This window comes from Gossypium arboreum, chromosome 2 (assembly GCF_025698485.1).
Source record: "Gossypium arboreum isolate Shixiya-1 chromosome 2, ASM2569848v2, whole genome shotgun sequence".
Taxonomy (NCBI): domain Eukaryota; kingdom Viridiplantae; phylum Streptophyta; class Magnoliopsida; order Malvales; family Malvaceae; genus Gossypium; species Gossypium arboreum.
The window spans coordinates 65987305-66012715 of NC_069071.1; the positions used below are offsets into that span (position 1 = coordinate 65987305).

Below are 25411 nucleotides of genomic sequence, written 5' to 3' on the forward strand. Positions count from 1 at the left end.
CTCCAAACCTTAAATATGGTAATTGCTTTGTAAACCCTCCTTATTTATTATTTTCCTTTTATTCCCCTTCAACTCTACATTGTGTTTAAACAAGCGATTAACCTATTTTTGTAGTTAAATAAGCCCTTAACTTATGATTTTTACTCATAAAATTTCTTTATTTTAATATTAAAGTAAATATATTTTACCCATATTAAAGGGCTTTTTAGTATATTAGCCCTGCTAGACTCTATGTTGTTGAACCTGGCACTTGCATTAGAGCCAATGAAAACATAGATGGAAGGTTAATATACTAAAAAGCGCTTAAACTATTATACTTTGTTTAAACAAGCTTTTATACCATTTTTGTAGTTAAATAGGCCCTTAAACTAAGATTTTTACCCATGAAAGTCCTAAATTTTAATATTAAAGTAAAATTATTTTAAAAATATAAACTATTTCGTATTTTTATGTTGATGTGAATTTGATTAAAAATAGTTTATTAAATAAAAATAAAATTTTAGAATTTCTTGAGAGTGCTTATATACTTGACATTCTTAACTACTCTTTTGAAATTTTTGATTACTTTTTTGATTTTATGTTGATGTTAAAGTGTATATAATTTTATTGCATCAATAAGAAATTAAGATAAGAGCTTGAAACTCAAAATATATTTACTTTAATATTAAAATAAAGGGCCTTTATGAGTAAAAATCATAGGATAATAGCTTGTTTAACTACAAAAAATAAATTAAGGGCTTGTTTAAACACAATGTAATGAGTTGAAGGGGATTAAAAATAATAATATATAAGAAGGGTTTACAAGGCAATTAGTCATATTTAAGGTTTAGCGCCGACACACTGTCAGGCGGCACCTTCTTACCTTTTTTTCCAGTAGCCACTCAAAATGAAAAATTTGCATATAAGGTCCCTGAATACTTTAGATCATTACATTTCAGTCCGGTGCTATTAATTTAACAGGTAGCACCAGTAAAACCATACCATTTTGGTAAATAATCTCATGGCACGCCATTTCAGTTATTAATTTTATTTTTTATATTATTTAAGTAAAAAATCTCATGATTAAAATATAACATTTTAAATATAAATAACTAAAATATAACTTAGGCAATTAAAAATAACTATTTTAATAGTTTACTAAAAATATTATTAATTCTCTTTCAGCTTTCTTTATCTTATTATAACGAAAATGATTTAGATGTCCGAAAAAGCATAAGCTTATCGACGCTCCATTTCTTCAAAATCTCGAAATAAAAAAGCCATTCCAATTTCAAATGGCGACTGCCATCGATCCTAACTCCGGCTTCTGCTCTAAAACGATGACGTTCCATAGCCTCTGACCTCCCGTTCCACTTCCGCCAGAACCAGCTCCTGTTTCACTTACCGACTTCTTCTTCTCCCTCCTTAACTCCTCTCCACCCTCTGCCACCGCTGCCGCAATCCTTGACGCTAACACGTGCTGCCGGGTCCTGTACCCCGAACTTATCTTACTCTTAGAAAATCTAGCCTCCTCACTCAGCGCCCAATTCGGCCTCTCCAAAGGCGATTGTGCTCTTGTTTTCTCCCATAACAATATTTACACTTCGATTCTTTACTTGTCTCTCTTCTCTCTAGGCGTCGTCATCTCTCCCATCAATCCAGCCGCCAAGGTTCCCGAGATTCAACACCAAATCTGGCTTTCAAAGCTGGTAATAGCTTTTGCCTCATCTGATTCAGCTCATAAACTCCCTTTGCTTAGACACGGGATCGTTAATATAGACTCGGTTGAATTCGAGTCGTTAATGGAAACTCAACGCGGAAAAAAAAGGAACGAGCAGTAATCGAAGTTAAGCAATCAGATGTCACCACGATTCTCTACTCATCCGGCACGACTGGTCCGGTTAAAGGAGTTGCACTGACACACCGTAACTGGATAGCCAATATTGTTGGAGGGATACGTCCGGTGAGGATGATCCAGATGGTCGGCTATTGTACGATTCCGTTATTTCACGCTTATGGGGTAGTGCTCAATTTGAGGCTTATGACGTCGAGGGAGTGCTTGGTGATAACGGGTGGAAATCGGAGATTTGATATGAGAAAAATGAACAGTGTCATCGAAGAGTATAGGGTTAGCCAGTTGGCACTGGCTCCACCTTTGGTTATAACTAAGGATGGGGATGCTGAGGTAATGGACGGCTATGATTTGAGCTCCCTTGAAGTTGTCATCTACGGAGGAGCTCATTTGAGTAAAAGTACAAAAGAGAGGTTGAAAAATCGATTGCCCAAAGTTCAGCTGGCACAGGTAAAACTTAAACACCTTTTCAATTACTTAATTAGGCTGCTAATTCATTAATCTATGATTTCATTATTATTATTTAAAGTCATACGAGCTGGCTGAGACAACAGGGCGAGTGTTTGTCTCATTGGGTCCGGATGAAACCCGAATAGAGGGTGCGACAGGGAAGCTAATGGCAAATTGTGAAGCCAAAGTGGTGGATCCTGAAATCGGTCTGCTTTGCCTCCTATGAAACCATAGAAGCTTTAGGTTAGAGGGGCTTAAGTAATGAAGGGTAATTATGAATTTGGTTACATTGATATCAAATACTTACTCTAGTGTCTTCAATTCCTTGGTTAATTTACATATGTTTGATTTGTGGTTAAGGTTACGTTGATGATGAAGAGGCGACTATTGCTGTTTTGGATAGGGAGGGATGGTTAAGAACGGGCAATCTTTGCTATATAAATAATCAAGGCTATCTGTTTTTTTGTTGATAGGATCAAGGAGTTGATCAAATACAAAGGCTACCAGGTTGGTTTCTTGGGCTTTCCATAATTATGGCAAATAAGCTGATTGTAAGAACCATTTATATCATTTTACATTGTATTTTTCTTTAAAATCAGGTTACACATCATGTGTAATCATTCTTCATTCACTTTTAAGGGCTTTTTTAAAAAGATAATGGTAATAGATTGGGCATTGATGGACCAGTTGCCCCAACTGAATTGGAGCATTTGCTTAATTGTCATCCAGATGTCGTGGAGGCTGCTGTTATTCCGTATGTGACTTCCATTATTTTTGTTTCCACTAGTTGCCATAATGATTCTTTTATCCTTTAATTTTATAAAAAATTATTTTAGTGTTTTATTTAATTTTTCCTTACACCAATTATTAAAACATTAAAAATAGATGAAAAGTAAATGTTTGCCAATTTTATTGATGTTGCCAAATGTGATTGTCATATGAACAATTAATGATTTTTTTTAAATTTAAAGATATTAAAATATATTTTTTATTTTTAATAATTTTAATTTTAAAATAATTTTTATATTTTTTAATTTTTGAATTTAAAATGTTAATTAATTGTTGACGTGATAATTCACGTGTATGTCACATTAGTAAAATTAAAAAAAATTATCAATTTTGGGATGATTTGATAAATAAAACAAATTTAATAACTTTAAAAATGAAAAATTAAATAAAACGACTTTTTACCAAAATTAAAAAGCCAAATAAATTATTATGCCTATTTGGTTTTCAATGTAGGTGTTGAATGAACATTCTAATTCTATTAAATTTTTGTAAGAGATAATTTACGTTTTAGGTCAGTTAATTTAGCATGCAAAAAAAAATAATTTACTTCCATTAAAGGCTTCAAAATTTTTATCATTGCTTTTTGGAACAAAGAGGGAGCGGTTTTCAATCCAAAAGGCATAACTTTCCATTGAAAATGTTTGTTAGGAATGCAAAATCCTGTTTTTGCTCTATCTTCTGGATGAATTCCTAATAGCCAGAAGCCTGCTTTGAGATCAAACTTGGAAAATACTCTTGCTTTTGCCAAGCTAGAAAAAGGAGAATTTCTATTTGGCAAAGGAAATTTATCATCTTGGAGGAAATAATTAAGAGGTCGGTAATTGATGATCAATCTTAATTTTCCTCTTATCTGTTCTGACCTTTTGTTCACATAAAATGCTTCACATGCCCATTGACAATTTGATGGTTCAATCATATCCTATTGTTGAAGTTCTTTACATTCTTGTTCTGCTAACAACAAATGATCTGGATTCATCCCCGTATGGCTGGCCTTAGTGGGATTGATGTCTTCATTTTTCTTGAAAGGGAGAGTAATAAAAAACTCGGAGTTTTTCCACAAAGGATTTGGGCATTTGAGCAAGAATTCTGAATGAGAATTTGCACAAAACTTTTCTTTTAATTCTTGAATAGTTTGAAGGATTTTTTCTGTCTGGATGGAAAAGAGCTTGGATATATTTACAAAGGGTTGGAACAAATTTTTGTATCTAACTCCATCAGGAAAAATTCTTAAATGTTGAGCTTTTGTGTAGAGGTCAAAACCTACTACAATATCTTTTCCTCTGAATTTTGAACCTAATACTGTAGTTTTAACACAACATCCTGGGAAAAACTGAACAGTAATAAGTTTGCTAATCAAATGAGTAGCAAAAGGGTGATCAGTTGTAGAATTGAAATACCTGATATGAGGCTTTCACCAATCTGATGGTAATATGTCTGGGTTCATGATTGTTTCAGCAGCCCCTGTGTCTATAAAGGCAATTTAGTAATAGGTTTACTATATTTGTCTAAATAGACTTTGACAGGTATTTCAGGAACTGGTATAGATCTGTCTTGATGATTTTGTACTTGAGCCTGAGCTTGCATCATATGAAAATCAGAGTAATCTGATTCTTCATCATCCTCAGAATAAACCGAAATAGTGCAAATAGTTTTATTTGACGGTTCTTCTTCAAGGGAACAGATAGATTCTATATCATCATCTTTTTGCATTTTAATGCCTAATTGATGAACTATTTGTGCAATCTTCTTTGCTTTGTTCTTGTTTTTCGGACAATTTTTTGAAAAATGTCCCTTTCAATTGCAGATATAGCATCTATCAGACTTTATCGTTGATCTTCTTTTCTTTCTAAGATATCTCCATTGTGGTTTTCTTCTTCCTTTCCATTTTGAAGGGTTTTTTGGAAAAGATCTGTAATGTTTCTTTTTCTTTGATTGGCAATAACAAAACTTGTCATTTGCACATTTGAAATTCAAATAAGAGTCATCACAGGCTCGATCAATCTTTTTATCACCATGGAGATAGTCTTTGAATATTTTTCTTCTGTTGCAGATATCTTCCAGAGCAATAAAGACTTCTTATTGAATTTCATCGGCTGTTAATTGAAGAATATCTTTATTTTGTCATTGAAGAGCTTGATTTATTGCAACTTGAAGTGGATCAGGAAGGGATGAAAGGATTACTAGCTTTAAATTTGAATTTAAGCCCAAAGCACAAAATAATTTGGTCATTATTTTAAAATGCTTTGTTAAATCCTTTTTGCTGTAAGAACAACACTTTCTTTTGTAGAATCCCTTCTTTTAAGGGTCAATAAGTCATCTAGATTTCCCACAAAGTGTTGATGAATGATTCTGATAGGCTAAACAAGATCTTGGAGAACCAAAAATTGCATTTGGTTTTGTTTATCAATAGCATTCCACCAATCTCGCAACATTCCTGTAAATCTGGAAACAAATTCCATAAGGATGTTATAATTACTGTCTTCAGTAAGTTTGCGAGTTTCAAGCCATAAATGAGATTCTTGAATTCTGTCTGGCCATTTTTCTGGTGGTAGATCATCAAGAGTAAAAGCGGTCCTTCCAAAAGAACTTCTTTGAGGAAAATAATTTTGTGTAGTGGATGACTCGGGCATTTCTTCATCACTGGGTTCTTCAACTTTTGTGGTGGTTTGCAAGACTTTTGAAAATTCTTTTTTCTCTTCGTCTGTCTGATCCTCTGATGATTCTGATTCTGTTGAAGACCAATCAGTTTCAGATTCTAATGGTTGGTCTTGAATTTGTAAAGCAGAGATTTTTGGAATCATAGATTCTTTTCAATCCTTTAAAAAAGTTGTTAAAGGATTTTGATCTCTATCTTTTTGTATCATCAGGGATTCTGAAAATTGTTTGGGAAGAGAAGATGTTGGAAGAGATTCTTCTAAGACTGGTCTCTTACCAAGTCCTTTTTCTCCTTGGTAAGCATGATTTATTTTTTTGGTGGCCTCCTTTTCTTTTTTTCTTTTTTTTCTTCTTGTTTTTTGATTTCTAGAAAAATTTTAATAAGTACTTGGCTTTGTACGCTTAGGAAATTCTGGAAAAGTGATATGAACACCTTCAGATAGAATTGAACTTCTTTGTCGAATGGAAGGAAATAATTCAACTGTTTCTAGTCTTGGAGTTGATTTAGGATTTTTTTTCCTGTTTCTTGGAGCATTCTTATTTGATCTTTGAGATTTTGAATTTCTTTTCCTCTTTGAGCAAGATGAGAAAAGAAATCTTGTTCTGGTGCTGCTAGCTCTTTTGCGACTGCATCTATTCTTTTTTGAAGAAGTTGAATAAGATCTTTCACCATTTTTGTATTGTCATCAAATTTAGCTTCAACAGTGGAGATCTTATAATCAATCTTCTTTAAGGCATGATTTTGAACCAAGGCATTTTCCGTTTTCCAGTTGAGAGTGGCTTCTGCAGCACTTATTTTTGTTGGAGCACCTGAAATATCTGCTTGAATTTTTGAAGGAATTTTTGGTGCATGGGTATAGTTTTTCTCAGAGTATTCTTCAAGAGGGGGAATTCTTTATCATATGTTGGTTTGGAAGATGGTTCTAACATCCAAACAGTAGAGATTAGATCAGGAGAGATTGCTTTTTGAGGAACAAGAAAATCTGGGTTCTTCTTAACCCATTTATTTATTTTCTTATAACAGGGCTGATACCAAAACTAGTGAGGATGAAGGACGGGAGTCGCGAAGAAGAAAGAACTTATAGCATGTATGCTATGCCAAAAACACAGACCATTTTGCTTGGTCATTCAAACAGGCACTGCCTTTTAGCTATAAGTGCTTAATTCCATACACTTTCTTAATCCTCAAAAATATTGTTATCATGAATCAGAATTTCAATATTTCTGATGTGCAGGATCCATAAATGGAAAGCACAAAGCATACTATATTGCAATTCATTATTAAGTCATTCATTGGACTTCTGAGAAGAAAATGATCTAGAGAAATAGAGAATTTAGAAAGCCATGGATAGTAAAACACATTGATATTTTTATTAAGAGAAAACTCGATGATCTTACAAGCAATGCTCCTTCTCCTTTTATAGCCAAGGGAGAGTATAAGCTGGACGATTACAACAGTACATAAAGTAATAAACAGTACACACGAGTACACTCTATTATTTATGATACAAAAAAAAGTAAAGATTCCCATAAAAAGTTCTTTCAGCTGTTGAAATTTGAATGGGGAAGTTGAGCACTATCCATAGAATCTTCACTGTGATCAGTCATTTCATCTATTTCATGCTTATCTTCTTCATCATGAATTTCCAACTTTGAAAGATGGATTTGACTGCAATGCCACGGTTAGTCTTGGGACCATTCTAATGGGTCTGGAATAGCTTCATAATACTCTTGGATGGCTTTTAAGATTCATTTGTGATAAGGTTCATGTTGTGTTGGCCATGTATCCCATGGTGCTGTGATGTTTACGGGAGGCCGTATCTCAAATTTAATCAAATTATATCACTTAACTTCTATTATTAATAAAGTAAGCCACTTATGATAAATTTATTAAATAATTCTTTAAAAAAAATATTACTCAAAACACACCTACCACGAAATCCCAAAATTAATTTTGTACGGAAAAATAAATCAAGAACGCATGCTAAGTTGTCTTTGGCATTGAAACTATTTAATAGAGCTAGAATAAGTGATTTAATTTGTTAGTAATAAAATTTCAGTGATATTTGATTAAATTAAACGATTATGACATATATGCCTACAAGTCGTTCTCTTTATAATAATTATTTTTATGATAATATTTTATTATAATAATTAAGTTTGTTATAATATTGAGCTTTATGTTTTATTTTTTTATTTATAACAGTTTTTTATCTATAATAGTAACAATCATAAAGTATAGAGTTTACTATTTAATAAATTAGTTTTTATAAGTAAATTTAATTTTATTCTTAAGCAAAATAAAAATAGTGAATTTTAGTTAAATTATTATTTTGATAAAATATTTAAATGTTATATAAAAATATAGTAATAATATTTTATTAAATGAAAATAGTCTTTAATAAAATTACATTTGTAAATTTTATTAAAGATATTATCAAAATCTTACTAATTAATGGAGCGGTAGTTAAAATTCTTTTTAGACACTCGTTTCAAACAAGTTCAAATCATGTTACCCTCATCATCATCCATTGTATTGTATCAAAATATTATTACCAATATATTATAGTTTTTTAATTTGACATTTTAAAACTTCAAATATTATCTAAATGTCAAATATTGTTATCGGTGTCTCAAAAATTATTATAGGTATATAACAACCATCTCTCTATAACATTCAAAATTTGACAAACAAATGATGTTATAAAGATGATATGAGTATATTTTCGATAAATGAATTTGTGTCAAGCGAACTCATGAATAGTGCCAATTGGCAACATATGATAGACCGAAATGACAAACACGTATCCAGATGAGGAAGCAGGGTAGGTACCAGTGGCTTTTGTGGTGAGACAGCCAGGCAGTAACATTGATGGATATGAGATCAAGGATTTTGCTGCCAAGCAGGAGTGAAATGGAACATAAAACTGTTATCTTTCCCTGTGTGTATATATATAGTGTTAAAAATTTTGAAAATTTTGATACGAGGTTTCTCATTACAAAAGAATACAAAGAGTAATATTCATTGATTCATTGCCAAGGAATGCCTCAGGTAAAGTGCTTAGGAAGGAGTTGGTTATCAAATTATCAACCCCTACCTCCAAGTTGTAAATTTCTCACACTTTTTACATTTTTATACTATATTTATTTTTACTTATATCCTCTAAACTTCCATATCAGAGGAAAAATATGTCATCTTTATTGTTGTAGAAAATTATTGCATTATGTTTACCTACATATTGTATAATCAAATATTATTACATTATCATAAATTAATTATTGATATAGTTAGTTTAATTTTTTTTTCAATTTTGTTTAGATTTAAACTAAAATAGCCTTCTCTTTGTGTCATTGGACTAGAATTTAAGTCTGACAAATTATGCAGCGTTAGGCGATTTTTTTTACTTCAAATTCTCTTAAGTCAGCTAACTCTCGAAAGATTAGAATTCCCTTGAAAATTCTCTAAGGCACCAAAATAAAGTGGAAGCAAATTCAAATGCGAAAGAATAACGAAAGAACTGAAAAGGTCACAAGAAAACAATGCACATTAAGTGTTTGAGTAATTGTTCTCATACATATTCTTTAACTCAAAAAAATTCAAGTACAATGAGATGATTACAAAAGAGGAAGAAGACTTCTATTTATAGTTGAGCTCTTCCAGATCAAACAGTACAGATTGGATTACATCAACATCTGAAATTAGTTTTTATCGACAATATGAGACTTTTATTAAACTCTACATTTTTATCCCTTAATATTTACAATAATTACCCTAGTAACTCTAGTTTTACTAAAGTTTTTCATTGGTCCACCAAAGCTTCAAGTAGATAGACTTCTTTATCTGTTCCTCGAATCAAACTAGTCCAAGTGGGTTGAATGAGCCTCATTTAATCAATTGACCTCAATGGGACGCTCTTTCTACATTAGTAATGGGCTTTGATCTGCGATACGTGACATTCTCTTACACTCATTCTTGCAACGCCCTCGTCGCATCATCAATATAACACTAGTTCGACTCGCTTCAAAAACTTTTCAATGCCTCAATCATTTCCCAACTAGTCTTTCTATTAAATAGTTTCGCCCATCAGAGCATTTGCCTTGGCTTTCGCCACCACCTAACTAGAACTATTTCTCTCCTTAGTACATCTTGTTCGCAAGAGCCCACCACTCTTACTTGCTTGCATTGTAACTTGCCTCGATCAGGATCCCCTTAATCCTCACAAATGGGCTTCAGTGTGCCCACATTGAGCACTAGGTTAACCTTGAGTTTTCCCGCCAACTCCAATTTGTAAACCCCTCGAATTATTCATTTTAGAACTCTACCCAAGTCTCAATAGTAGTACCATCTCGTCTCTCGTCTATGGATCTATGATGCCACCATAACAAAGCGACACCAATAAAATAAATTGGCGCAATGTTTACCTTAGTGACATCTTTCTCAACGCCTATTGCACGAAAGTATTGTTCCATCCTTAAAAGAAAGTTGTCCACATTCCTTGCAGACCTTGTCCCCTTAAACTCTTCTAGTTCGGGAACATTCATTTTTCATTACTAAGGTCCTGAAGTCAACATCCTATTACCCAAAGCAACTCTGTAGATAACGAGCCCTCCTTTAAGCTTTCAATCTGTTCGTTTAAAGTCATCACCATGGCCTCAAGAGCATCATCCCTCACTGTCAACTTATCCACAGTGGAATTGAGCACCCCTTACATCGCTTCAACATTGGAATCAAGAGACTTTACCACAAATTTCCTGAGCTACTCTTTCTTCGAGTCTAACTCATCGGTGCATCCCTCATCTACCTTAAGTGTCTCCCTCACATCCCCTATGGATTCCTCAAGATTAACCACTTGACGTTCCAAAGCTGACAGCATATCCCTCAATCGGCTACTTGAAGGAAAAAATTCGGTTTGAAAATGATTTTCTTGCATAGTGAAAAATTAAAATTTTGAAAATCGACTCTGTTTGTGATATTTATAGCAATAAAACCTAAACGAATTCATACTTGTGTTTTTAGCTTAGCGGATGTTCGTTGTTCTCAACTTTCAACCAAACGATCTTTCCCACTATTTTCATACCATGAACTACTTCGAGTGTGAGCTCGAACCAATTGAATTGTAACATAGAACTAGAAAAAAATTTTCTTTTATTTAGGGTGAAAACGAAAATATATTTTCTTTAATAGAAACCGGTAGAATTGTTATTCTAAAAAAATATATTTAATAGTTAATAATAAATTCTCTCTATTTTTTGATAGAGTAACAATCTTTCCAAGTTGTATATTATTGTAACAGCCCACCCGGCGAAGCCTCGGTATCTAATTTTTGTTTAGAGTGTTTTGGTGAATTAAGAGTACAGATGAGTAAGTAAATTGTTTGTTTTGATTAAGTATAGAATTCTTTGCATGCACCATTTGGTGAACTATAAACTTGGCGAAGATCTGTAGTTTGGTGGACTCTTTCGTTAAGTGTACGCCACCCAAATACTTTGGAGAACTCGTTTGGTTTACCATTGAATGGATTTTTTTATTATTTAATAAAAAAATTAGTTAGTTAAACTAAGACTTAGTTAGAATGGAACTAAGCTATTGTAGATGAAAAGACTTAATTTTTTATAAGCGTACTTAATCACGAGAATCATTAGTGTTAGTGGAATTATCTTATTTTTCCACTAAACCTTGTCTCCGTGCTTAAGTATATAAGGAGAGCAATGCCTTCACTGAAAATCTTTGTGTTTTTTATGTATTTATCTTCTTCATTGATCTTCTTTGCATTTTCTAAAACCAAAGCCCAGAAAACCTGTCTAAATTTGGGTTCACTATAGTTAGCCAACTTATATGTTTGCCATAGCTCTTTGGTAATTACTGACGAACCCTAGGTTATTTCGAAGGCTATTTACGTGTTTTCAATTCTACATGCTAAGTTTCAGACTGGTGTGTAAGGAAGGAAACTTCCTGATTCTAGGTTAAGTGCTAATGATTCGTGCATACATGTTTAGATTCGATGAAGTAGTAATCTGATATGTTTAAATAACCTTGTTTTTAACTCAATAAGCTACTGAAGGTCCGAGTGACAAAGGCAAAGAACCTGCTATTTAGACTTTATTATTTTTCTGGTGAGTTCCTTCTTACTTCCATGTTTTGTGACTATCTTTATTTTATAATATTGTAAGATAAGTAATCTTACTCTGTAAAGGATGATCAGTGTATGTGTGCGTAAATAATGGTTGTCTATCCAGAGTCATTAGTCTGAGTTATGTATGTCTCAAGATAAGAAGTATAGGTTATTTTCATGTTAATCCACTACCATCTGCTTCTAAAATGACTGATATGATATGAATTGATCTATGGAAATGGAGTGAAAGGAAATATGTCGGGTAGCCTTCAGTAAGGCAAATATATATTGCAAATCGGAATGGCATAACATAATTAAACATGCTATTGAATCATTTTGAAATGGGAGCTATAAGGAGAAAATGTATTGAATGAAACGAACACATCTTATATGAATTTGACTTTGAACTCTGGCGATAACTATTGGCTTTTTAACTGAGAATTCGTCATAACTGTGGATCCTTACCTTGATCCATTTAATTCATACTAAACACCATATGGATCTGTCGTACTATGCCAGCGATAACCTGCTTTTCAACTTACCTTATTCTTGATCTTTTTGCCTGAATAAGGTCTCTTCCAAATATCATCATTTACAGACTTGAATATGATACTTGTTTGACTAAATAAACACCTTATTTTTTTCCTGTTGGGCTCGTACCTGTAATGTACCCCAAAGTACTTATTCATATTAGTCTAATATTTTAGGACACTCTAATAAATAGATAGTTCCCAGCAGACTATCTCTTACTCAGGTATCACTTAGCGGTTTCCACTTTTGGTAATCCCACATAGTCTTCCCCATGCTATATGGTCCTGATGGACTTTCGTTTCCTCCACTATTTTCTAGCAGACTCTCCACCCAGGGTAGTTTTTAGAAGACTTCCTCATTTGCTAGTCCCTGCAGACTCTCCTACACTATATAGTTTATTTGGACATCCTTTTTCTCTATAGATCTCTGGTCGAATTTACAGATCAGACTGTTTAGGCAATCCTCGCTTCAAAGTGATCATTGGAGGACTTCCCACTTTTTTGGCCGCCCCTTTATCAATTTCACTTGAAATTTCAAAAATTCAATGAACTATTATGTACCCTTAGCCAATGATTCTATAACACATATGGCGAATTTTTTTACCCCTTCATTTCCTATATGTCACGTTTATTGCGCTTTTATCAAATTCCACTACTTTTTCCATTTGGCGGACCCTTCTGTTTAGTATGCTTATTTGCGCTTCCATCGCACCCTGATTATTCTATCAACCTACTCATCACACGAGTTATATAAATATCTCTCTTTTATGCCTTGATAGGCTTCTTATTCGTCTTCTTTGTAGACTCGATTATTTTCATGAGTTGTATCTACTTACCCCTGAATAATGTCATGGTTTAACCATGGTCTTTTGATTTTGAAGAATCGATAAACCCCTTTCGAGGTTTGCCTCAAATGACCTATATATCGTTTACACGATGTTGCCTCGAAGGACTAGATGATAACCCCCGTCGCGGTGTCACTCCATAAACTTGATAGACCATTGTCACGATGTCGCTCTAGCTAGCCAGTAGATACCATTTCACAATGATGCCCAAACTCCTTTGAATCCCAATTTCAGTCCGCTCATTCTTCTATTACGCCAATTTTTCCTATCTTCAAATAACCTGTCAATATAATCCCCTCCTTACTCCACATATAATAAACATGCATATCACTCAAGTCATTACACTTATTACTATATTATACAGTACGCCATTAATTACTTAGTCAATAAACTTAACATCTAGCATACATACTTACACGGTATTATTCATACTCAGCATTCTTATTACCATTTCCATACACAAAAACAATTTCAGACAAACTCAAACACAAATCATTTAAGCAGTGCATTATCAATGATCACCTAGGGGCAGAGCACAAAAACTCACTTGAACTCCTTATTCCTTGTTAACTTAGCTTTTCCAAATGCTAGAGCCTTCATCAACTTGGTAGCTAAGCACAACAACCATATATAGATTAAATTGAAAGCATTCAAGCCTTTAAAACCTAGAACCCAGTTTACAAAATCTTGTTAGGAAATTCATACTTTTACTTTTCCCCCAATCCATAAGTACAGAAAGATAGGAAAGCTTGTCAGTTTCTCAAATTCTCTACTTCTAGACTTCAAATATCATGATTATTGCTTCATGCAGAGTTCTCCTGATTTTTCCTTTTCTTCGAAACAGTCAAAGAATACGATGTAGATGAGAGGAAATTGAAAACAGAATTGAGAGGAATTCCTTTAGCAAAAATATCCCTTCTCACCCAATTATATAATTCCTCTACATGGTCTCTAAATCTTAATTAGCAATTCACTGGCTATCATTATGTCTCCCACTATGAAATTAGTTTATTCCATCTTAACCAATCCAGAATTGAAACCCAACTAATTGCTCATCAGCCACTAAAAATTTCTATTTAATCAGCTCCCCGTCTTTTCTTTAAATTCAAGTCCTTAGGAGAACCGGGTGTGGCAACTATTTTGTCATCAGGCAAACCTATATTCATATTACCGGGAAGTAGAGTCACAAGAGAATACTCCATGTCACTGCATTCTTGGCAACATGTCTTCGTTTGGATCTCAATAGGTGGGCAACTGTTATGATATGCTTGGAAATTGCAATTTCAAGATACTTGGCTATGCAGGGTTTATGGTAGAACATAGGAGACAATTTGTTTTATTTTCTATGAAAATTTGACAACTTCGACTCCTTATTTATAGATTTTAAAATCAAGGTTATGCTAGGGTTTTTAAGTAAAACTCGGCACCCACGTATGCCAATTCCATTTGAGTTACTGCTAAAATTTAATTAGATTATATTATCCCTTTTTTTTTTAAAGAATTGTTTAGAATGATTAAATTTTATCCTCTATTGTTTCAAAATTAGACTAATTGGTAGCTTTAAAATTTTAAATATACCATAATAAACTAAGCACCCATGAATTTCGAGATGCTGCATTCATATTATAAGAATTACCCTAATTTTAAGAGGGCGAAAAATTTGAAGACGTTTATAAGCATCTTGAATTAAAAACTCATAAATATAAAAAAATGACACATTTTTCTCACACATATTAGTAAAGAGAACCACCAAATTCCTAATTTCTCTTTTTCATTTTATAATTTTTCTTAAAAGAAAATTAGTTTTTGTTTTCCTTTTAAATTCCCAATTAATATTTTGTTTTGTTTTAAAATATGTGGATGCTGTAATAAATTTTTTTTTTGGAGTCTACTTGAAAAAAACAGTAAATATGTTTTCCTCATTCTTTATGTTTCACTTATTTTTGAGGTGGACAGGGACGTAGTCAGGGGGGTTGGCATGGGCCCTGGCTCCCCCTAAAATGTAAAATTATATTTTAGACCCTTAAAACTTTTTAAAATTTTAAATTAGTAAAAGTAGAATTACACATTGGCCCCCCTAAAATTATAAAAATTTGATTTAATCCTTTATAAATTATAAAGATATAAACTATAAAAAATTAAAATTTCATCCGGTCTCCCCTAAAAAAATTTTCTGACTTCGCCCCTGGAGATGGAGTGTCTTTTAATTTGTAACTAATATTATAATCATATACAACCATCCATCACTCCAACAAAAACAAAAATCTTGGCAAACATTTATTCACTCATTTTTCGTAACCATATAAAAAGCACCATCCTCTTTTAACAAAAAGTAAAAAGCACCAAATTAAATCCCTTTTTCCCACTCCAAAATAAAAAAGAATAAAAAAAATGGTAAATTTAAGTAATAAGCAATTTGCAACAAACTGAAGAAAAAAAGACACTTTCATTTCACATCACTTTTAATAATAATCATACTTTTAACTGCAATGCAAATTATATTAGTTTTTTAATTATTAAAAGGTGACTTTGCTTTGGGGAAAATTACTTTGTAAGAATAGATATAGAGAGACAGTGTGAGTGAAAATATCAAACGTTTTATGTGATTATCACTACAATCTTGAATTTCAAGTATTTGAGTGTAGCCCAACATCGGTTCTTGCATTCTGTTACTTATCACCGATGTTAAAATATTATATTTTATGCTTTTTTATTTAATAAATGAGTAAATTAATCTATATATATTTTAGTAAAGTATAAATTACTTTTTTTGTTAAAATTTTACCCATTTCTATTGTTAATATATTAGCTTGAGGAACACATGACATTATATGTGTAACTATTTGATTATTCCGCCAATCACATCAATTTTAACAATAAAAATAATTTTTTAAAAAATTATCAATTTACTTTTGATCTAATATATATAAATTAATTTATCCAATTTCTTCACTTTTAATGAAGTAAGCAAAATATAATCTAACTTTTCATGAAAGTGATCCTTAGTCTTTAAGACAATATAATTGATTGATAACATTGATAATAAATAAGAATGATTAAGACGGATGAATTAAATATGAAAAGGATGGTTTTGGCTAAAACGAATATGAGAAGGATATTGCCACTACAAAAATGGGAACAGAACTCAGAAATTTAACCTCTTCAATGTCACTACAAAACCTGTAGTAAACTATTATTTTGTTGGGGGGGGGGGGGGGGAACCCCCTTGGAGTCTCCCAAAACCAGTAAATACTCATTTTTGAAATGTAAACAACGGTTTGCCGACAATGTATCGGTTTAATTCGAAATGGTCAACAAAAATTTGAGAACAAAATAAATGAAAGAGGTAGGATCAAGTCCTATGAAGAAAGAACCTTCTGAACCTCAGAAGTGACCTCTTTTGGAGGTTTCTCCGCAGGAAGATTGGCAAGAATACCTTTGCTACCATAATAATCGATTACCTGCATATCGTCAAACTATCAGAATTTGTTTATAAGGTCATCACAGCCACATGAGTTGAGTGAATTTTGTTATATTCCATGGAGGAAACAAGCATACCGGCTCAGTCTGTCGATGAAAAGCCTCTAGCCTTGACTTGAGAACTGCTGGGGTGTCATCTTTTCTTTGAATCAATGGCTCCCCAGTGACCTTCAATGTACAGTTAGAACAAAACGTGTTACAGCACAAACCAACTAAGAACTGATACAATCCAGATTAAAATCAATAAATTGGGACTAACTAGACTAAAACTATGAAACTCAGAGACCTACACATGGTAAGTCTTGAACCTGGACACTCAAGACCCAAGGCCTCCACATTTGCCAACTGAGTCAAGGCCTCATTGGCCTGAAGAATCCGGTTTTACATATTCCTAGAAAGTGCATCATCATATTTCAAAAACACAACCCTAAAACCTGCAGATTCCTCTTACATATGTGATGAAAATTGATGGATCAGGTAATGCATCAGTCCAAATAAATGAGCCTTAACCAAAAACTCTTTTAAGTATATCAAAGAGAATGCGTGTCATATCCTTTATTTGCTTAATCAACTCAAAACCGTTTGCAAACAAAGACAAAGGTATAAAGATCCAGCCGGAGCTTGCAGATTCATTCTGTATCCATAATAATTTAATAGAAAAGATAAATGAAAAAGGAAACCTACATCATCAAGACCAGGAACTTTGGGAGGTGCAAATTTGGTGTGGTAGGTTCGGCCGCTAGAAGGATGAATCCAACGACCGGTGATCCTCTCTTCCAATATGGAATCATCGATGGCAAAGTTCAACACCTTGTCGATCTTAGTTCCCTGCTTCTCAAGCATCTCATCAAGCTATACATCAAACATAAGAAACAAGGTTAAAAGACCCCAAGAGTAACCCCAAAAGATTAAAAGGGAAATGAAAAGAAGGGCACCTTCTGTGCTTGAACGACAGTCCTTGGAAAACCATCTAAAATGAAACCTTTTTGGCAAGAGGTTTTCTTCATGGCTTCATCAATTATCCCAACCACCAAATCATCAGAGACAAGTTCACCCTAACATCAAACAAAGCACATGTCCTAATATTATACTTCACAGTTAGATTAATAATGGATCTGACTATCCAGTAAGGGGAAAGATATGATGTTACTTTATCCATGGCTTCTTTGGCCTTAATACCAAGAGGTGTTTTGGCAGCAACTGCAGCTCTGAGCATATCACCTGTGGCTAAATGGCACAAGCAGTAATCATCCTTAATCATAGGCGACTGTGTGCCCTTTCCAGATCCAGGGGGGCCTGCAATTCATTGAATTTTGTCACTTCAATCACCCTAAGAAAAAATTGAAGCAAACACTAGAAAAACCAAGAAACGAACCAATGAGAATGAGGCGTTTGTCTGGTTTGGAGGAGCACTTGAAACGGCGAAGTAGCTCAGTCATGATATCAACGGAAGCAACATCCTCCAAAGCCACAGCAGAATCCGCCATTTTCTTTCTGAAAAAATATTACTATGAATGTTATACACAACACCAAACTGAAAGACTATATGAAGAGGAAGGAGGTAGGTGGAACCATTGAAGATGATGTCCTGTTTTTTTACCTTCAAAGCTTTTGGTAAGAGAAGAGAGTTGTTGTACTGGCTTTTTAAGGTTTAAATTAGAATTTCAATCCTCTAGTTTATAAGAATTGATAAATTAATTTATTTACCCTAATTTATTAGAATTTAGTTCTCATATTTTACAAAATTGACAAGTTAGTCCATTTGCTAAACCTTTTGTGATATCATTAGTCTAAAATTAACAATTTAATAACTTACTAAATTATGTCACATTGACAATGTGTGTAAAAGAAAACATTTTATTTAAAACATAATTTCTTTTAAAATTTGTTCAACAATGATTATAGGCAAAGGAGTAAACAATGTGTTTATAAAGCTTATTAAACATGTATCCAATCATTAGATATGTGATTATTAGTTGTTTAAGTATGAAAAGACAAAATCTTCAGAATAATAGTATTTATCATTTAAAAAATATATTAATCTTTTTATAATTTAATTGATATTAAATTAATCCGAAATATCAACTCAATTAAAGATTATATAATAAATATAATCGTAAAAATCAACGGATAAACAATTTACATGTAAAAAACTCAGCAAAAATTAACTGTTTAAGGGCACATGCTTATCAACAACCGGATAAATTGTAGTTTTCTAAAATATGAGGATCAGGTTTTGATAAATTAATTCATTTTCATAAACTAAAAGGGCGAAATACAGAATAAAACCTCTTTTTTTAATATGGAAACGCCGACGTTAGATCACTCACACTCTGTCCCACTTCCCAATGTTTTTGTTTCCTTTTTTCTGTTTTACCCTCTTATCCTGCTTCAAATTGCCGCTATTGTCCTTTACCACTACAGCTGTCCATGTCCCTGCCTTCCTTAGGCGACTTTGGGCTTTTTGACATTCTCGAGTTTTTCTTTCTTTTCTTAATTTAATTGTGGATAGTTTGAATTCAGCGACGGGCCCGTTCAGTAGTCTACCTCCTCAAATACTTAAAATATTTATTTTTCTTTTACTAGTTTAATTATATTTTTGGTAAGCGATGACTTAATTATGGTTTAATTTCACTTTCACCACCCAATTATAAAAATTTTAAAATAATTATTCAACTAATTGAATTTTTTCAATTATCTTTTTCCATTAAATCTTTGATAGATTGATGTCGTGATAGTTTTAAAATTGATATAATAACATATTTAACCCTTAACGATTATATATTTTATTATTTTTATTCTATAATATTTACATTTTAATATATTTAATTCTATAAAATGTAACTACCACAACTCGAACTCAAGTTACATTTGGGGCGATGAACACTTTAACCATCAAGCCAACACATAAGATTCACTTCATTTTTAACTTTTATCAGTATTCCACTTTGTTAAAATGAAGTATCATATTTTGCTCATTTATGATTTTTAATAGAATTTTATCATTTAATAACACTTTCTTTTCTGACTATACCTTAAAATCCATTTATTATTAAACTATCATGTTTATTAACTACTTCAAGACATGGAATCAAGTTTTAATTCACTTATTCACCTCATCTATTAATTATACTAATTCTTTAATTCAAAATCATATATAGCCCTCTCTATAACAATCACATGTTATAATAATATTTTGTAATAAAAATCAAGTTTCTAGTAGAATTGATTTTTATATTTTATTTTAAATTATAGCAACAATATCCATGGTTATGAATTACATTCTTTATTAAATTAGTTCTTTATCATGCTAAAAATCTTAAATAACTATGGTGGAGATGATGGAAATATGATTTCTTACTTTAATTAAAGCTTCCTTTCTCTAAACAAACATTATCTTACTAAACCATAAAACCCTTAGTCTTGAATGAAGATGATGATGGTGGAAAATAGAAAAATGTTGTATCACTATATCCATGATGAATGCGTTATCTTGCTATGAACAAGAAATGATTTGAAGATTAAATTAATTTTTTTAAATTACTATTTAATTAATTGAAATTAAATAGTGAAATTTATGATTTTAACGAAATCAAAATTAGATTGAAAAAAATAATTTAATTAGAAATTTTAATTAAATTTATTAAATAAATAATATTTTGAGAAACAAAAATTAGCAATTGAGTTAAATAAATTATATGAGTTGATTAAAAGTCCATATAACACATAATTATACCCAACATATGAGATAGGCCAAATGACCCATCTCACATAGGATGGGTAACAACCCTAACTTCCAGAAAAGGGGGTGCCACCACCCGTACGTAGTCCCAATAGGGAATTATGTGTATTTCTTTTTTTTTTTTTTTCTTGTTCAACTAGAACTCTTGTATTATTTCTCTAAATATAGGGATATAGTTTAAGCCAAAACATACACATATAGAATGTTGCTACTCTGATGGAAAATAGGAGTAATTTATTCATACATAAATTATATTTTCTAAAGAGTTCAGTTTTTGTTTTTGTCTCTAAATAGAGATTTAATTTTTCCCACCCGAAAATTGTTAAGTTTTCATTGAATTTATTACTTCGTGAATTGGAGCCCACACCTTAAGTAAACTGAGGATTCAAGAATAGCAAAGAAGACCATGTTAGTAGAAAGCTAGGAAATGATCTAGACCACCTATTCCAAACACATGTAACAATTCGAGGAAGGTTTTATTGTTATAAGTAACACAACCACTTAGTTTTTAGAAAAAATTTAATTTTTCGCCATACAACAAAATCGATGTCTAAACTGAATTTTTCCAACACTATGAATAAATTTTAATAATATATGTAATTCAAAATTTTATATAATTTAACTATTATTAAATTTATTTTATACTATACACAATTTAATGCATGGGATATATGAACTTATTTTTAAACGTAGAGGAGTAATCATTTAATAAGTACGATTACAAAATAAATATTAAAATAAATAATATTTGTCTTCATCCATATTATATGACGGGTTGCTCATGTATTTTATAAAATGTTATTATTTAAATAAAATTAAAAATATTAAATAGTGCCTGTCATAAAATTTGCTTTAAACTTATTTAAATTTTGATAGCATATATTTTATTTAGCTGTTTAAAACTTTTATTAGAATAAATTATAGACAAAATTTGAGCTTTAAAAACTTGTAAAATTATTCTAAAAATAGTATTTCAAATTTCTAAAACTTTTAAAATGCATGCAACTTTTGATAATTTATTTTATATTGTATTTAAAAATTAGTGTTAAATATAAAATAGCTTAAAAATTTTGAAACAAGTTTTAAATTTAAAAAAAATTATAAAATGTATACAAATATGTTGTTTTGAAACATTTTTCAAAACAATTTAACTCCTAACACTATTGATAAAGTGATATTCCAATTTTAATTTTTAAAAACTATCTTTTCAACATTTTAGATTTAAAAATTATATGTTTGCAAACATATTTTAAAAATTAAATAAATATCCTTCTAATTTTTTTTAAAAACTCCAAAATCGTTTTAGAGTTTTTTTTTTTTAACAAAACAGGCCACAGGGGCCTAGCTTTCATTAATAGCATCCAGAATTACAAGATCGTGAATCCCTTTTGGATAATTCACATCGAAATTCCAAATACAATTATTGCTCAACACAAAATTGCAAATAAAATCAGCAATCTTATTGTTGGATCTAGGCGCCCACTTGATGACAACTTTTTCAAAGGACCTTAACTTCTTATAAATGGCTTTAGCTCGCTGACCCAAAAATGTTATATCTTGATCCCTTCTATTAATTTTATTCACTATATTTACACCGTCGACTCGAATTGAACCCTTTTGATGCGTCGTTGAGAGCACCAAAAATATCCTATTCCCTGTAAAATAATAAAAATAATAAAAATAATAGTAAAGGGGAAGTAGGGTCGAATCCTCAGGAACCGGATTATACGAATGCTTGTTTCTCGAAATCCTGGGTAGAATCGTTTCCAAGAAAACCTGTGTGATAGAAAAAAATAAAAATAACAGAATTAAAGATTTGATTTGGAAAAACAGAATCTAAAGTTGACTGAAATTGTGATTACAAAAATAATAAAAATAATAAAGAGAGTTGAAGGAAAAGTGATTCTTATTGGTAGATTCCAGCCTCTAGTTGTCTCATTCCGCCTTGGGTTCAATCCTCGGCTTTTAAATAACCTTTCTCAACTCAAGTAAGCCAGTTATAGTGGAAGAGGACGCCTACGACCACCAGCTCCAAAGATTAGACTTATGATTTTTATTAGGTGTAACAGTCCGATTTTGGGCCTAGTCGGAACAGTGGTTTCGGGACCACTATTCCGAGGCCAGAGAAAATTATTTTAGTATTATTTTATGTGTTATAATATGATTTTATAAGTGCATGTTAATTTTGGTATATTAATTTTAGCGATTTCTAGTCCAATTTGAAAAAGGACTAAATCGCGTAAAAAGTAAAAGTTGTGTTTTAATACCTAAAGGTGTTAAATTGCCTTGTATCTTAAATTGGGGGTCTTTAAAGTGAAGTTAGGCCATTGAAAGTGTGATGGCCGGCCATGGGAGACAAAATAGTTGAAAAGTCAAAATTAGACAAAATAGTTTTATTATTAACAAATAAAAAAAAGAAGAAGAAAAAGCTATCATTTTTCTCTTCCCCTTCACCGAAATATGCAGCAAAGAAAGGGTTTTAAAGCTGGAAAATTTCAGCAACATATTTCCCTTGCTTGTAAGTGATTTTAATGTATTTGCTTGATGATTTTTGTATTTTTAGAACCCCTAAAGCATAAGCTTTCATAAGAGGGGATTATTTTGCAAAATGATGAAGAGTCTAGGGTTTTACCATGAGATTAAATGTGTTGTTTGCTGTGTTTTTATGGAAGATTATGAGTCCTAGTTGTCTAATAAACAACTTTTGTGAAAGAAATTACATGAAAATACCTTTAAAAGGGCTAAATTGCTAAGTTGTAAAATGAGTTGTAAATGTGTAAAATAGTTGAAATTATGAGTTGCTATAGCTATGAAAATGGTTCATCTAGACTCAAGGAGTAAAGAAATGTGATAAAAATTAATTTACGAGCATTGGGGCAAAAGTGAAAATATGCAAAAGTTTAGGGGTCAAAATGAAAATTTGTAAAAATATGATTTTTAGACCCATATGAATATTGTGACTGATTGGTAGGCTAAATGTGATGTTATAGATGATGAAAATTGAGACTTGGACCTAGAACGGAAAGAAATCGATTTATGGACGAGTATGTCCTTTTCACCTTTGTGGTATCGAGGTAAGTTCGTATGTAAACAATACCATGCTATACATGTATTTAAATGTTATCATTACATGAATTGTACAGATATTAATGTGTATGTGATTAATAGAAATATGATAAGACAAAGCCTTAATAGACGAGGAAAAATCCCGTTTGAACCTTAGGAATAGAAGAGGATACGAGTGACATGTCACTAGGAATTATGAGTCTAGATGACTAGCTCGAGAGTGAGCATTGAAATGTCATGAGATATGAGGTAGCTTTAGCTACAATTGAGGCACTTATGTGCAAAGGCTTTTCCGAGTATCCAATTAGTATTCCAAGTGTTCAACGGGCAATCCAAGGAAAGAGTTGATGATGGTCCCAATAAGGTAAGTCATTGGTGAGTATGCACTCGAGTTATGTTACGAGTTGTGCAAGTATGTATACTAATCCTATGAGAATGCCTTGATATGTGATGATCTATGATGCATAATATGTGTTCTTACCATGATGGATAAAATGGTGTTGTATTAATATTATGAACAATGACCATGAATGAGTAACTTAGCCTTGACAGATTTGAGTTACTGCAGTAGTGTAACTTTGAAAATACACTAAAAATAGTGGAAAATGAGTTAGAGGCAGAATAAAATATGGGATTAAAGCTTAATGAGTCTATTTTCACATGAAAGAAATATAGGAAGAAAAATAATTCTATATTGTGTGATATTTAAATTCTTGTGAAACAGGGTCTGAATGAATTTGAGATCCCCTGTTCTGATTTTATAAATTCACCGTAAATTGTAAAAAAATTATTAATAGTCATACCTTACCTGTGTACATTCCTTATTGAGTCTATTTTTAAGGGAAACAAACAGCATGGTCATTAGAATTCTGTACATGGAGAAATTCGATTCGTAGTGCACAGGGGTCAGAGTAGTCATACCCTGAAATAGGGGAAACTTTAACTAATAAAATGTACTAAATGGCTTGACAAAAAATTCTATAAGAAAATTAGTAAGTATAAATATGAGTCTAGTTTCAAGAGAAATAGACGAGAACATTATTCGAATCCTTTACTATGAGATAATTGAACTTTAGTGCAGAAGGGTTGAAACTGTCAGGTAGTGAATCAGGAGCAAACTTGAGGAATAAACTGTACTAATTGGCTGAGTCAAAAATTCTGGAAATTTTATGAAAGAAATATAAATGAGTCTAGTTTCAGGTAAAATTAACGGAACTTAATTTGGAGTTTCTTAGCTCTATATATAAATAATTTAGTGACCATTGCTCAGAAAGACAGCTTGTAGTAAACTTGAGAATATGTTGTAAATATTAGAGTATGTGATATGGCTTTAACCATATGTGTTGGCCTATTTTGATTATGGGGTTGTAAATCTATTTTAATTATGCATGCATATGCTATGGTATTATGTGATGAGTTTATAATGATTATAGTATGAATGTGGTAAAGATGTGAGTAAAATCTATTATATCTATTGCATGTGAAATTGCCATAATCATGACATGTTAGGAATGTTTAAGTACCTAATTTTGCCATGTTGTATGTTGTTGTATAAGTATGTGTGTATCTATTGTGAGTGTGACAAAATGACTTGGAAAATAGCCTTGTATTTGTCTAGGTTTTTGTACACGGGTTTGGGACACGGGCGTGTCTCTAGCACACGGGCGTGTGCTCTATACCCACACGGGCGTATGAAGCCTTGATGCAAGAGATTTTTTAAGTTTTTCATGAGTTCTCAGTTGGGTCCCGAACCACTCCGGACGTATGTTTTGGGCCTCGTAAGCCCGTAGATGGGACAGATTGTATGTGAAAATAAAAGTTTTTAATTATTTGAGATTTCATGGCCCTATTTAGTATGGAAGTGTTAGTAAAAGTCAGGTAGCACCTCGAACCCCGTCCCGGCGTCGGAT

General features: G+C 32.0%; 1 protein-coding gene, 1 long non-coding RNA gene and 1 pseudogene across 4 annotated transcripts; 2 read left to right on the top strand and 1 right to left on the bottom strand.

Annotated features, from left to right (window-relative positions):
* Nucleotides 1-1160: 1160 nt before the first annotated feature.
* On the top strand, nucleotides 1161-5403 carry LOC108466594 (4-coumarate--CoA ligase-like 9; annotated as a pseudogene).
* Nucleotides 5404-16302: 10899 nt separating this feature from the next.
* LOC108463781 (adenylate kinase 4) lies at nucleotides 16303-18364 on the bottom strand. 3 transcript variants are annotated; one of them, XM_017763701.2, is made up of 7 exons: nucleotides 18294-18364; nucleotides 18069-18187; nucleotides 17844-17989; nucleotides 17629-17748; nucleotides 17378-17545; nucleotides 16772-16861; nucleotides 16303-16674 (listed from the first exon to the last, which is right to left on the bottom strand). In XM_017763701.2, the coding sequence occupies exons 2-7, from the start codon at nucleotides 18178-18180 to the stop codon at nucleotides 16573-16575; spliced, it is 738 nt and encodes a 245-aa protein (XP_017619190.1). In that variant the 5' UTR covers nucleotides 18181-18187; nucleotides 18294-18364; the 3' UTR covers nucleotides 16303-16572. The 3 variants fall into 3 exon arrangements, with proteins under 3 accessions (XP_017619190.1, XP_017619198.1, XP_017619182.1); XM_017763709.2 differs by having other exon boundaries at nucleotides 18266-18320; XM_017763693.2 differs by having other exon boundaries at nucleotides 18069-18327.
* Nucleotides 18365-22863: 4499 nt separating this feature from the next.
* LOC128283678 (uncharacterized) lies at nucleotides 22864-23996 on the top strand. The gene is made up of 2 exons (XR_008274078.1): nucleotides 22864-22953; nucleotides 23426-23996. It is a non-coding gene; the product is annotated as an uncharacterized LOC128283678 (long non-coding RNA).
* Nucleotides 23997-25411: the final 1415 nt, after the last annotated feature.

Coding starts and splice junctions, on each gene's coding strand:
- LOC108463781 (XM_017763701.2), bottom strand. CDS start 18,180: ATGGCGGATTCTGCTGTGGCTTTGGAGGATGTTGCTTCCGTTGATATC. Junction 17,990..18,068: donor CAAACGCCTCATTCTCATTG/GTTCGTTTCTTG, acceptor AATGAATTGCAG/GCCCCCCTGGATCTGGAAAG. Junction 17,749..17,843: donor CCAAAGAAGCCATGGATAAA/GTAACATCATAT, acceptor GTTTGATGTTAG/GGTGAACTTGTCTCTGATGA.